This window comes from Coffea eugenioides, unplaced genomic scaffold, assembly GCF_003713205.1.
Source record: "Coffea eugenioides isolate CCC68of unplaced genomic scaffold, Ceug_1.0 ScVebR1_1216;HRSCAF=2035, whole genome shotgun sequence".
In the NCBI taxonomy this organism is placed as follows: Eukaryota; Viridiplantae; Streptophyta; class Magnoliopsida; order Gentianales; family Rubiaceae; genus Coffea; species Coffea eugenioides.
This window is the reverse complement of record NW_020861603.1, coordinates 8,705-23,267: the sequence shown is the minus strand read 5'-3', so window position 1 is coordinate 23,267 and position 14,563 is coordinate 8,705. Positions and strand designations below refer to the sequence as shown.

The window sequence follows — 14,563 nt, the reverse complement described above, 5'->3', positions numbered from 1 at the left end:
CCATGGACACTGGACCCTTCTCTGCAGAATCCCTACCAGCACCTGAGAGTCCACCTGAATGGTAACATCTGTATATCCCCTCTGCCTGCAAAGACGGAGGCCCGTTGCCAGGGCCAGAACTTCTGCCCGTAGACTCGTTGTTACCCCGAAAGATTCCGAGAACGCAAAAAGCGGCAGCCCTAATGAATCTCGTAACACCCCCCCACCACCACTAGCTCCAGGATTTCCTTTCGCGCAACCATCAGTGTTCAAAATCAGCGTTCCCCCCTCAGGCGCCCGCCAGCTTACCGCTTGAGCATAAAATCTCTGGGGCGAGGTTGCTAGTCCCCCCAGAAACTGAAATAGAACGTTCCTCCCCACACGTTGATGAAATTTTCCTTCGGCCACCCCTTCCAGATCCCTGAAGGATGTCATGGCAAACCTTTGCATGACTCATCGGAACCCCCTCAAAAAATGCCCTATTACGCCCCTTCCAGATGTGCCAGCAAATAAAACTAGGAATAATTCCAAACAGAAAACGACCCTCCTCCGCCCTTGGATGCGCCATCCACCAAGCCGCAAGCCAAGACCGAACAGAAATCCCCCGCCGTGACACCCCCCCAATCCTACCAAAAAACTCCCAAACTTCACTCGCAATATCCCCCTCTGAGAAGACGTGATCAAGTGTCTCCTCCGCCCCCTCCAAACAACAAAGACACTTTGAAGCCAAATGAACCCCTACCCTTCCCAAGGCGGCCGTCACCGGTAATTTCCCCAAAAGCAATCGTGTCATGAAGAAAGATATCTTGAGCGGAAGCCAAGAATGCCATACCCGAGAGTGCAGAACGGAATAATGACTTGCGCGACGAACCTCCTGAAAAGCAGACGCTAGAGAAAACCTTCCTGACACCGTGTGACGCCAAACCAGCTCATCCTGCTCTTTCCCCTCCGGAACCTGTTGTTGGGAAAATGAGTAAATCAGCTCAGCCGGGATTACTAATCTAAGCCTTTGCCAATCCCAGGACCCATTCGAAATGAAATCCCGAAACGATAACTCTGGAATAACCGGAACTTTAAGACACAAAGCTCCACTCCCTAACCAGTTATCATACCAAAAGTTACATGAACCCCCTTTTACCAACCAGACCATGGATAATTCCGTCTGCCGACTGATGTTCACCATTCTTTTCCAAGTCATCGAATCCTGCCTTTTTATCTCCACCTGACACGGATGCTGCCCCTTGCAATACTTCGCCCGCATGAACTCAGCCCAGAGAGATGTGCCTGCCCGTAAGTTCCACCACAACTTACAAGAGAAAGCCGAGTAAACCTCACTAAGTTTTCGGATTCCCACACCTCCCTCATCAACGGGGAGACACAATTGAGGCCAACTTATCCATTGGAATTTTGACACCTGTCCTGACGACCCCCAAAGGAACCTTGCACATACCTGCTCAATTTGCCTGAACACCGAACCGAAACCCACCGCGGCCGACAACAAATGGACAGGAATTGTCGAGAGCACATGCTTTATCAAGACTAACTTTCCCCCTGTGGATAACAACCTTGACTTCCAAGACATCACCCTAGCCACAACCGACTGACACACCTCACCGAAATACGCTGCCTTACCCCTTCCTGAGTACAACGGGAAACCCAGGTACCGTATTGGAAAATCCTGCCTTGAAAAATGAGTAAGCCTCTCAATCACCCTCCTCCGTGACGGGGAAATAGACGGGTGTACCAAATATCCACTCTTCTGGGGATTGACCAACTGACCAGAAGATTGTTGATACTTCTCAATCACTCGTTTCACTTGCTGAAGCGCCATTGAAGACCCATTTGTAAAAACCAGTATGTCATCAGCAAATGCAAGGTGAGTAATGGCCTGGCAGCCGGTTGGGACCCTAAACCCTATATAATTCCGACAGCTAGCTAGCTCATTCAAACCTCGCGAGAGTAGTTCCGAGCCAATGACGAACAACACAGGCGACAGTGGGTCACCCTGGCGTAATCCACGACTAGATTTAAAAAACCCCTGTGCAGACCCATTAATGATAATGGAGAACCAAACATTCGAGATCAGGCGCCAAATCATATCAATAATCTGCTGACAAAAACCAAAAGCTCGTAACATGGAGATAACATGGAACCACGACATCCGGTCATACGCCTTAGTCATGTCCAATTTAAGAGCAACGTTCCCCCCTCGCGCCTTCTTGCCTATAGATGCCATGAGCTCCTGAGCCAGCAGATAGTTATCAGAAATGCTTCGGCCCTTGACAAACCCCGTCTGTTGGGGGGATATCAGCTTTGGCAAAACCAAGGCCATGCGACTCACCAACAACTTTGATAACAACTTATTGCAGAAATTGCATAGGCTGATGGGTCTAAAATTTGAAAAATCTTGAGGGTTCGACACCTTAGGCAGTAACACTATTGAAGTGGAGGTGAGGAATTTTGGCAGGTGACTCCCACAGAAAAAACTCACTACCGCTTTGTACACATCCTGAGCCACAACCTCCCATGCAAAGGAGAAAAATTTCCCTGTAAACCCATCAGGCCCCGCAGCACTTTCCCCATCCATAGAAAACACCAAATGCCGAATCTCCTCCATGCTAGGTATAGCTGCCAGCCTTTCATTCTCCTCGTCTGAAACCAGCTTAGGAATCAGATGCATTAGATCACCACCCCCAGTATCCACCGGCCCTGAAAAGAGATTCGAAAAGTACTCCACCGCAACCTGTGCAATGTCCTCATCCCTGTCCACCCAAGACCCATTAGAATCCTTCACCCTATGTATCGCCCCTTGCACCCGCCTTTGTTTAACCACGGCGTGAAAAAATCTGGTGTTCCGATCCCCACACCCCAGCCATTTTACTCTTGCCTTCTGCCTCCAGAATTGTTCCTCCACTGCCAGGGCTCTGTTAAGATCTGCCCGAGCCATATTTAGTTCTGCCGGATCCTCCTCCTCCAGTCTAGATGTTTCCACTGACCCTTCAATCCTTGCTAACCTATTTTCCGCCTCCCGAACAGCATTACCAACTGACCCAAATTTCTGCTTATTCCAATGCTGAATTGCCCTCCGAGTTGCCTGGAGTTTTAAACATAAAACTCGTAATGGAGACCCATGCACATCAACAACCCATGCTCCCCTGATGACATCCAATAACTCAGGTTTGGTAGTCCAGATGTTAAGAAATCTGAAAGGCCGTGCCCCATTGTCTAGCCTCGACGCAAAAGAAACGTGCAACGGGGCATGATCAGAAGGATGGCGTGCAAGATGAACCACCGAAATCACTGAAACCGCTTCTGCCATCTCCCCATTCATGAGTAATCTATCAAGTCTTTTCCAAATCCTGGCTCTCCCCCTCCTATTGTTACACCACGAAAATCTGGACCCTGAGCAGCCCGCATCAAAAACCTCTGCATCTTGCATGAAAGCCAAAAAGTCCACCCCCTCCGACACTGCAAAAGGTCTCCCCCCTTTCTTTTCCGAAGCTTCCACAATAACATTGAAATCACCCAATATACACCACGGCAATGCCTGTGGTTTATCCAACAGGAGGTTCGCCCATAGCTCCCTCCGCCCCTCCTCCGTACACGCAGCATGCACAAAGGAAAAAATCATAGAGCCCGGTAGCCACGGGTGGGATACCATTAACGAAATGTGCTGAGTAGAATTACCCAACACTGAACAATTGAAAGGGTACTTATATAAAATCCATATATCTCCCGAATCATTAACATGTGCAAAATCAAAAGCAAGTTTCAATCTAATATCCTCAACTCGCGACGCCTCTAATTTTGGCTCAGAAATTGCCACAAACTGAACACCCTTCTCTTTAATAATGCTTTTTAATCTCCGTAAATTTGGGAGCTTAGACACTCCTCTAATGTTCCATAATAGTGTATTAATCATTACGAAGTACCTGGAAAGAGTTATTGGTTGCGGTGGTAGACCGCAATTGTCTATCCGACTTGAAACGAGCCCGTAACCCCTTTGCTTTTTTTCCCGACTTGTCCTGCCCAGTATACTCCTCAATGTTTAGTGCATCCAATGTGCTAACTGCTTCCCTCTCACGCACGAACACCAACCTGGGCCATAATGAACCTGCCATCGTGTGAAAATCATCCTCGAACTCTTCCTCACAACTATCACACGCCACGCCCTGCTGTTCCACCTCTCGACCGCTTCGGACCTGCTCCAACCCAGGTTCTGATTCCTGCTCATTCCGCCTGGCATGCGCCTGCATGTCAATGAATTTCATCGGTTCACCTCCTGGCGCTTCTGAACCCTCCCCAATGGCCTCATTGAGTAGGGGCATCTGATGACCGATACCCTGGTTCTGACCCACTGCTCCATTAGCCACCCGCTCTACCCCTACCTCTATCCACACCCCTTCTGACTCCTTGGCCACAGCAGGCCCCTCCTCATTAGCACCCCCTGTGCTGCCTCCTTGGCCACAGTAGGCCCCTCCGATTTGCCACCCCCCTGTGCTACCTCCTTGGCCGCAGCAGACCCCTCCGCACTGCCACCCCCCTGTGCTGCCTCCATGACCACAGCAGGCCCCTCCGAAATTTCACCCTCCTGTGTTGCCTCCTCACGCTGCCTAGGTCCACCTTCCGCTGCCATGGGCTGCCTGTCACGTCGCTGACCCTCAACCTTAGGAGGCCGCAGCGCAGGATTGCGAACATGGCAGTCATCCACTCCATGACCCTGCCGAAAACAATGTGGGCAATATTTGGGAATATTTTCTGGGACCAGATCTTGCCAGAAACCATCATAGTTCCCATTACCAATCCAGATCCGAGATGGCCGTGGCTGGAGTAAATCAATTTCGACGCAAACCCTAGCAAGACTTGGCCTTGCCACAGCCGAAGTTGAATATAATTAGACACATCAGACATTTTCAAACAAAGATCGCCCCAATTTACAATTTATCAATCAATGTGACTGATTTTATTTTGGGGTTAATAGAAGTGGACAAAATATCAATTGTACAGTGAAAGAGAAAGAGGTATTGCACTGGGTCTTTTGAGTGATCTCTTTTAATTCTGAGCACTCTTATTGCATAGCTCGAATCACCAATCTGGTGTATACATTTGTGAGTTTTCAGGCAAGAGGTTGAAAAATCTCAATTTGAGCTTATTTCTTAAAATTCATCATGAAATCTCTTAATGAGCTCAATAAAGAATGAAATGTACACGAGTATATACAAAACAAATAATTGTCTGAATAAAAGATTCATTATTGCCAATGTTTGAAAAAACTAAAAGCAATTCTACAAAATTCCTTTGCACATGTATACACATTTTCTCTCTTAATATCCCATTTTTCTTTGAGCAATGAAATCCCTTAGATGTTTTGCACGAGCGCTTTCAGATGAATTTTTGAATTCACATTGTAGCGCTTGCCTAAGAATCAAGTAATACTTGTAATTTTCAAACCTTATCAGATTAAAATGGTTATCAGTTATGGAAAGATATTTTTCACCTTATTGAAATATTTTTATGAATGCAGGGGGGAGAAGGAAAAAACAAAAAGAAAATACCCTGAGTTAGTAATCAAGAATATAAAATCGGTATGCATGCCCTATGGGGGAACCCTTTTATGCCAAGGGTAGGCCTAGCATGAAAATGCAATCCTCTAGGGTAGGCACTATACCATACCTGATGAATCCGATCAACTGATTAGGTGAAAGAATGATTTGAACAATTTGGCCAATTTGGAGTGAGAAGAAACATTCGTCCTAAAAAAATGAGGACAATACATGATATGTGAAAGAGAGTTTACTCTTGAAAGGATTGCAATGCCTCGACTAATTTATTCAGTGAATTTTAGACTTAAATCCTAAAAAGGAATAAGCGGATCAAGAGGATAGGATGAAATTGATAAATTATTCAAAATTGACTAGATTACCTAAAAAGGGTAAAATGGTCAAATGCATTGAATGAAATTTGATTATTTATTCAAAAATGAATGGATAACCCTAAAAATGAATCAAATGAATTGAATGAAATCAATTGATCAAACAGATCGAGTGAAATGATGATTTATTCAAAATCGACCTCTTTGCCCTAAAAATAGGTAAACTGGTCAAATGGATCGGACGAAATTGATGATTTATTCAAAATCGATAAGATTGCCCTAAGAATAGGTAAACTAATCAAATGAATTGAATGAAATTAGTGATCTATTCAAAAATCGACTAGATTGCCCTAAAAGGGGTAAACTAGTCAAATGAATTCAAAATCGAGTAGGTTGCCCCAAAAATGAACAAATTGATAAAATGGACTGGATGAATTTGATGGATAAAATGGTCCAATGGATTGGATGGAATTGATAGCATATTTAAAAAATCAATATATCCATTGGTAGTTCCAAAAATTTATTGCGATGCATTAGTCTATGAGCCTTCAAATAATCAAATTTTGGCCTCAATTTATTTATCGTCTCAACAGTGAAGAAATATTGGTGAATTTGTTCCAATTAATGTCCTTTATGCCAGGGATTTTTACCAATTTTGATAAAGTGGCCAAAACGTGATTATTAGACGCTCATATTCCAAAGATCGCTCTATGAAAATTATCGGATCCTACCTTACCTTGTGCACTACCCCTTTGGATGGTACAAAAATATAAACGTGCAAGTCTCCTTGGATTAAATATCCGAGACACAAGGCGATTTAGTCCTAACGTGGGATCCCCTAAATGGCATTCCCTTTCTATGGTTTATGCGTGATGCCAGTTTATTACAGCAGTAAAATGTGCAATTCGAAATGAAACGTGACCTAAGGAACCCTTTATTCGCCAGGGTAGGCCTAAAATGATATGGCATTATTAATTTATGAACAAAATATCGAAATTTCTTAAACGTGCAATAGCCTATCTACAAGGGTAGGTTCTAAAAGAAGGTCATGCCAGACCTCTTATTTGCTAGGGTTTAGGAATGCAATGGAGACACAAAACCAAGAAAAGTTAGTTCAGCCAGATAAATACACATAACACATTGTAGCAACGAGATAAAGCAATAAAATCAATACAAAGAAATAAAGCAATAAAAGGGAAAAAGGGGTTGGATCCCTCCCCTCGTGAATAGTGTCCCTAATAAGGCAAGGCAGACTCTACCCTAGGCAAGCTATCATGGATGCATGAGGTATTAGCTCATTAATGCATCTAGACTCGATAGGTTTTAGGTCCCCGAGCCTTCAGACTTGGAAACCAAGGGTCATCAATCCCAAGGTTCTTTGTCGGTGGCTCGAGCGATTCCCCAGACATTGCTACGCACACATCGTGTCACGGCTACATGTCATGAGTGAATCTATCAAAAATCTCAACCTTCGACTAAAAGCTAAAGGCTATGAACCCAAAGCTTAAAATGGAAGATTGAGTGACCCCTCGGATCAAGCTACGCACACATCGTGTCGCGATCACAAGTCCAAGTGAATCGCCTAAAATCCTAATAGGGTGGAGTGGCGTGACAAGCCACTAAAAGAAAAATAAATGAGGGGTGAAAAATTAAAGCGTATGCACGTATGCTAGTGCTCGTTTGGAGAGGAGGGATCGAGAACCAACGCGAGGCTCTAGGGTAATGTCCCCCACCCAAATGCAATGCAAAGCGCGGAATCACATAAATAAACCATCCATCCATCAAATCAATCGTACGCCAAATGGGTGAGTGACTGAGTTGATACGCGCGAAATGCAAAAATCCTAAAAAAGGAAAAATGCAACCCTAATGTCCAAATGCTATGCATAAAAAGGGTAGAAAAAGGAAAGGAATAGCTAAATCAAATGCTTGGACCCACTTAGGAAGTCCCCAGTGGAGTCGCCAAGCTGTCGCGCCCCACTTTTTGAGTATGTGAAAGTAGTGTGTGGGATATGTATGTGAACGTGTGTGAAAATGAAAATAAAAGGCCGTGGGATTGTGAAATGCGACGGTTTGGCCAAACAAAGTTCAAAAAGGGTTTTTGAATGGAAAATGGAGTCGCCACTTGGTATAGAGTTAGGGTGTACCAAATCACCCAAAAAGTGATTTTTTGGAAAGCAAAGTAAACAAACCCTTTTTAAAGAACTCTTAGGTCTACGTAACCAAAGAAAGGGATCGGGGGTCACATTTGATAAGGGAGAAGGCAAAGGCAAAGCCCAAGGCACTCCCTTACCCTAGCCAAAGCTAGTTGCGTGACTTAGCCCTTCTTTTCTTAATTCTTCTACCCAAAATATGTGTTGCATGTTGGATGTGACTAATGGATATGAAAAAAAATGCAATCCTAAATCTAAAATGTCTCTTATGAGGCTTTTTGGTCCCAATCACATGAGTTGTGATGGCCAATAAGGAAAACTCTCATAGAGGTCACGGGTAATGCAAATGAAGACCCAAATATGAGTGCAAGTGTGAAAATGTAAGAGGAATGCAAAATAAAATAAAATACAAATACAAATGTAAGTGCAAGTGTGCAAATGTAATAAAAGTGCATGTGTGCAAATGTAAGAAAAGTGCATGTGTGCCAATTGAGAAAATGAAGGTGTATGTGTGCAAGTGGATCAAAATATGGTATAATGGTAGTAAATGCATCTAAGTACAATTGGGTGCAATTTGTGAGGTAGAAAATAAATAAGTGATAGGGAAAGAAGAGAAAGTGTGTGAACATGGCATGTGGAGTAAAAAATATAAGTAGTGAGAAAATGTAGATGAAAAAATGATATGGTAAAATGGAGGTGCATGATCCTAGAGGAATGCATCAAGTCGGGTACGGGAATGACTTCTATCTTCATGATTTTAATTTTCCCTTTGATTAGAAGGAAGAACTAGCGTGCTAAGGCTATTTTGTAGCCACACTCGCTCGTTTCCCTTACCTAAAGGGGACTCTCAAGCAAATGTACCCTATAACTAGCATGAGGATGCAAAAACCTAAAATGAAGGGGAAAGGATTGGAGGAACATGCCAAATGCTAGAAAACTAAGAAAAAATGTGTGAAATGTAGTGAAACATGCAAGTATGTGCTAACGAGAGGGGACGGCCTATTGGGTCTAGCGTTGGACTAGCCCTTTTCTAAAATTCTCTCGCAAGCATCGGACTAGCGAGAGCTCGAGGGAAAAGACCATGGCCAGCGTTGGACTAGCCACGGTGACGCACATTCATCACATTCCTCTATGACTATAGAAAGCAAGTAGACATGCCAATCACCTATAAACACGTAGCACATAACACTTAGCATGCTCGACTAAATGCAAAAGCCTAATAAAGCAAATTAGCACGTAACAACAAAAGCAAGCAATCAAGCTAATGAACCTATTACATTTGCTAACTAAAACAAATGGGGAAGAGGAAAAGGGAATAAAAATGCACTCCAAGCCCTATCTATTACAAGCCAAGAGGTGTACACATACCCCATAAATGAATAAAAGAATGACTTTAATAAAAGCAAAAGTAATTGAAATAAATGAAAGGAATTAAGGAAAAGCAAGGAAAACAAAGTAGACATGCAATTCTCACTTAGCACGTTGGATCACATAGGGGAGAGACAAAAAAGATAAAAGAAGTTATACCTCCCTTGGAATGGTGTCCAAATGAAAGAAAAATGGCTTCAAAACAATAAAAAGGTCAAGGTACCACTTTAATTGAGAAAAATTAGAAGAAATGCGCAAATACAAAGCTCACTTGATCGGAAAGCCCTTAAAATTATGAATTAAAAGCAATTTAAACAAAGCAAGGTGGCTAATTGAATCAAACAAGCAATGAAGTTGCAAAAATTAAAACTACCAAGGACCAAATTGATGAAATTATTCAATTGATTGGGTCCTAGTGAAATTATATGAAAGGACAGGGGCCAAAAGGCAATTTTTAAAGTATATTTTGCATGCATGCATTAAAGACTTTCGGCCAAGTGAAGTCCTTTTGTTTCAACCATTTCTGCTGCAATATAATGGGTTTCTCATATGCAATCCCAAAAACAACGAACATCTCATTCAATCAATCAAAGCTATCGACAGTAATCAAAGACCACCAACGAATTCAATAAGCCAACAACTTGGAATGAGGTAATGTAAAATCCAGCAAACTTTCATGCAAAGTGACATGAGAAACATTCTGCAACAAGGTTTCATAAACTCATGAAGCTTTTGGCAAAAGACTTCAAACCAAATCTACCAAAACCATTACTCAACACTCGTTGTTTATCCACCCAAATCCGCGCACCTCCACAAGTTCTTATCTCAAACATGACTGTTCAGTTTTAATGAATCCCTCAGATGGAGCCCGAGCCAAGAAAACAAAAACAAAACAGTAAAATGCAGCAAAGGACTCCAGCCAAACTTTATTTCGAGCAACTGGAGTCTTTTCCTCTTAATGCAAATAGTCACAATGGATTCACAGTGTTGCAGCAATTCAAACATCTCAACATGCGAGAAGAAATCATGATAAGCATCTGCAGTTTTCCTTGTGCAAGACTCCTGACAGGGGAGGCGAATGAAAGGAAAGGCACGGCTAGCAGGAAACAACTCTGGTTGGATTTTTAAAAGCAATCCGAACATAACCTACGACTAAACCAACAAAGATTTGGGCTAAAGTAACACGATTACCAAGCATTTCTGCACTTTTTGACCACAAAATCCTTATGTTTAAGCACAAAAAATTGGACGAAAAATCGTATAAGCATCGAAGAACAACATTCTGCAATTTTGATGCAGCAAATTCGTGCCAAGCTTGAACCAAAGCCGGCAGACCCATCACTCGAAACTCTTAACAACATGAACATTTTGATTAACACAACCCAATTGTAAACACCAAACCATTGAAAACCAAACGAGACACCAAATGAGCAACATAGAAGCAACAACCAGATTCCTGGGTTTATCTTTAACAAACTCCGCCGGAGTCATCCAAATAAAAAAGCTACCCATATCACAAACTCAGTCAAACATCACATAACCTTACATCCAGATCTACAAATGATCCTAACAAGACCATGCAACCCCAGGTTTCGAACAAGAGGATCGGCAAATTAAGCTAGCATGGAGGAACCATAAATGAATGGAAACAGAAAGCGTAGACAGCAACAGCAAACAAAAAATTCAAAACAACGATTCAACAAAGAACGAAAAGGAAAGGGACTAAGACACCAATCTAGGAGAGTACCTGCCCAAGCCTTTTTGGATCAAAATCCGGACAGCAAACGTCATGAACGAACTTCTGCAATTACCCCGTTGCGGCGTCGAACTCGTACCAATGAATCCAGGCAGCGGTTTTTTGAGGCGAATTCAAAGACTTTATCAATGTTTTCTGCGAATGATTTCTGAACGAGATCCTCTCCCCTTACTTCCTAGTTGGTGCAGAACTTGAAATTTTCTTGAAATAACCAAAGACCGAAGAGATATGCAAGCTCAAAGAGGGCTGATAATCAGCCCTTGTTGTGAGCAAATCCTGCAATTTTCTCTTCCCCGAAACCCTCGCACAGCTCTCACCTTTCTTTCTGCCATCAAAAATCTCTCGGCCTTTCTACCTGGCCCAGCCGCCAACCCTCTCTAGCTCTCTCTTTGTCGCGTTTCCCTTCTCTTTCTTTTTCCTTTCCCGCAACCCCCCAGCCGTCCCTTTCTGGTTTCTTTCTTTTTGCTCTCCTCCCAGCAGCCATCAGCCGTAGCTATCTCCTCTCCATCCCTCTCCCAGTTTTTCTTTTCCTTTGCTGCTTTTCTAAAACCTAGCCGTCACTCCCCAAGTTTTTTCCCTTCTTGGCTGCGGCTCTAACATTTAAAGGAACCCCAAAACCTCAACCTACGATGGAAGGCCGAGATGTCAAACCCCAGAAATGGGTTTATGTGGCATGCTCTTGCCTCTTTGATCCCGTTTGTACTGGGAACCCTTTGGAGTAACGAATCAAATGGGAAGAAAAAGCCAGCTGCAATTTTTTTGTGATGTCCGAAGTTTGTTTCTGCCTTAAAATGAAATATTGAGAAAGAGCTTGGATCCAGTGCAGCATGGTGCATGAGCCTCCTTTTTTTTTTTTTAACAAAATAAATAAATAGCAAACCTCCATAAATTGAATCTAAAATTTAAAGAATATTTTTTTTGTGAGCAATTCTCTTTTTTCCCGAAAAATATTAATGCTTAAACGTCTTAAAACTAATAGACAAATAAGTAAAAATGAATAAAATTAACAAGTAAAACTAAATTAAAAGATTTGATGTCCACAATGCTAAAAAAAATGAAATTTTGAGATAAATTAAAAATAAATAAATAAAAGAGTAAAAATTTGGTGTCTACAGTTTGGCTTGTACTTTAGTTAATTTGTTCAAGACTCCGATGTATATAAATATTTAACCTTGTTTTTTTAAAAAGTGTATTCCTTTGAGATGTTATGCTTCTATGACTTTGGTGAACGTTTCTTGTAACTGTTGGACGATCGGGCGAGCGCGGCATTTGAAAAAAATTTTGGGTTAGCCCTTGCCCTGAATTCAACCAACTTCCGGCTGGATTGTGACGTGGCCATTTTCGTTTCGTTTTGTTTTCGTTTTCATTTTCCTGTTTTTTTTGTTGAGTTGTTTCATCAAAGTTCCGTATCACCGTATGGTTTGGTAAGTTATATTTTGTCTTGGTGGTCTACAATTATTCATTTTCTTTGGGTTCCATCGCGCGTAATATAGGGTTTGTGAGATTCGATTCCGTAGTCCGGGCGAGAGTTGGGCAGGCGGTCCGTTGAACCCTTTGGTTCGCCTTAGAGGGAGGTGGGGCTGTTACAGGTGGTATCAGAGCCAGGTTCGCGTGGTCTCTGCGCGGAGTGAGTTTGGGCCAAGTGGTGTTATGGTCCTGATTTTGTGAATGTGTCTAAAGGTATAAGTGCTCTTTTGAGCATAAGTTATGAACCGTGCACGTTATAAGTGTAAAAATCTTTATCATGGTACCTGAGGAAGGTATATATGTATGTCGGGTAGGAATCTTTAATATGAATGATTTACTCTTGGGACTGGCCGGCTCGAGTTGTGAATTATCTTATTTGGGATTCTTGTACCCGACTACTAAAGAGATGAGAGCTTAGGTTAGAAATGACTTGGGTGAACTAGAAATGTGATTCTATGGAACTTCGTGTGATTTGTTCGGATGTTATTAAGTATGACTAACCTTGATTAAGCAAGAAATTGTGTTATTCTCGCAGATTATGGAAGGAACCCTAGAGGGGGAAAGCTTTTCGTTAGTTGATTTTATATCTTTGGCCTAATTAGTACATAGTACTTTTGATGACCCTAATACTTTCATGAAATTTCCTTTTGCTTGTATCTGACTGACTGCTACCGTTTGATTTGTTGATAAAGTTGTGTTATGTATATATGCTTTTGATCTGTGTGTACCTCTTGTTACTTGCTTATGCCTTTAATTATCTTTAATGTTATGTTTCCATTTCGACCATAGTTTGGTTAGACCAATGGAGGGTACTCATAGTGGACGAGGTCATGGGCGCGGACGTAAGCAACCCTCAAATGAAAGGGGTAACCGAGAACCAATACCTGAACCAAATCATGAACCTAGGGTTGACCCAAATGCACTAGTAGCCACTGCTATCCAGCGCATGACCGATCTGCTAGCCCATGTAGTGGAACACCAGGGCCAAAACCCTAATCCTCAACCTGAAAACCCTGGTAACCATATAGAGGGCGAGGATAGAGCCCTTGAAAGATTTCAGAAGTTCTCCCTACCAAAATTTCTCGGAGGCCCTGATCCTGACGTGGCTGAGAGGTGGTTGGAAAAGATGATCGATATTTTTGCCGCATTATACTACACTGAGGAGAGACAGGTGACATTTGCTGTCTTCCAACTAGAGGGAGCAGCCCGTTCCTGGTTGAATATCATAAGGCTTAAATGGGAACGAGAACAAACACCGAGGACGTGGGCGAACTTCATGAGGGAATTCAACGCCAAGTTTTTCTCTCCTTTAATCCAAGAAAAGAAAAAAGATGAATTTATTCGGCTTCGTCAAGGAACCCAAACCGTAGCCGAGTATGAGAGTTAATTTACTCGGTTATCTAAGTTTGCGCCCGAACTAATTGTAACCGAGCAAAGGCGGATAAGGCGTTTTGTCCAGAGACTATATGTTGAGATTCAGATGGACCTGGCTGTAGCCCAACTTAGCACCTTTAGTGATGCTGTGGAGAAAATCCAGCGGGTTGAAAATGCTAAATTACAGGTGAGAAACTTCCAAACCAGGAAAATGGGCTTTTCTGGGAGTAGCTCCGAACAAGAGGGTACAAGTACACCCCTTAAGATTGGAAAGGGAAACGGGGGAGTACGACAACCGGGGGTGTCAAGTGGTGTCTCACCGAGAGGTTCGGTCTCTACTACTCGTGGTCCCTATGGATATTGCGGAGGGCCAAATCATACGGAAGAGAATTGTTGAAAGAAAGAGGGAAAATGCCTGTGCTGTAGGAGCGCTGATCATCGGATTGCTAACTGTCCAGCTCGACTGTGCGAAGGAAAAGGTACCCAACAACCAACCAAGACCAACCCTGGACAGTCAAAGGGGGAAAGGATTGGATCGAAGGTACCGACTCGGGTGTATTCCCTAGAGCACCATCAGGTCCCTAACTCGTCCGAG

General features: G+C 42.8%; 1 protein-coding gene across 1 annotated transcript; it reads right to left on the bottom strand.

Moving 5' to 3' along the window:
* Positions 1-42: 42 nt before the first annotated feature.
* LOC113755127 lies at positions 43-4,307 on the bottom strand (the record flags this gene model as incomplete). Its single annotated transcript, XM_027299198.1, has 3 exons — positions 3,979-4,307; positions 289-3,872; positions 43-227 (listed from the first exon to the last, which is right to left on the bottom strand). Coding segments are annotated over exons 1-3 (4,098 nt in total), but the record flags the coding sequence as incomplete, so codon positions are not given.
* Between the last annotated feature and the right edge of the window lie 10,256 nt (positions 4,308-14,563).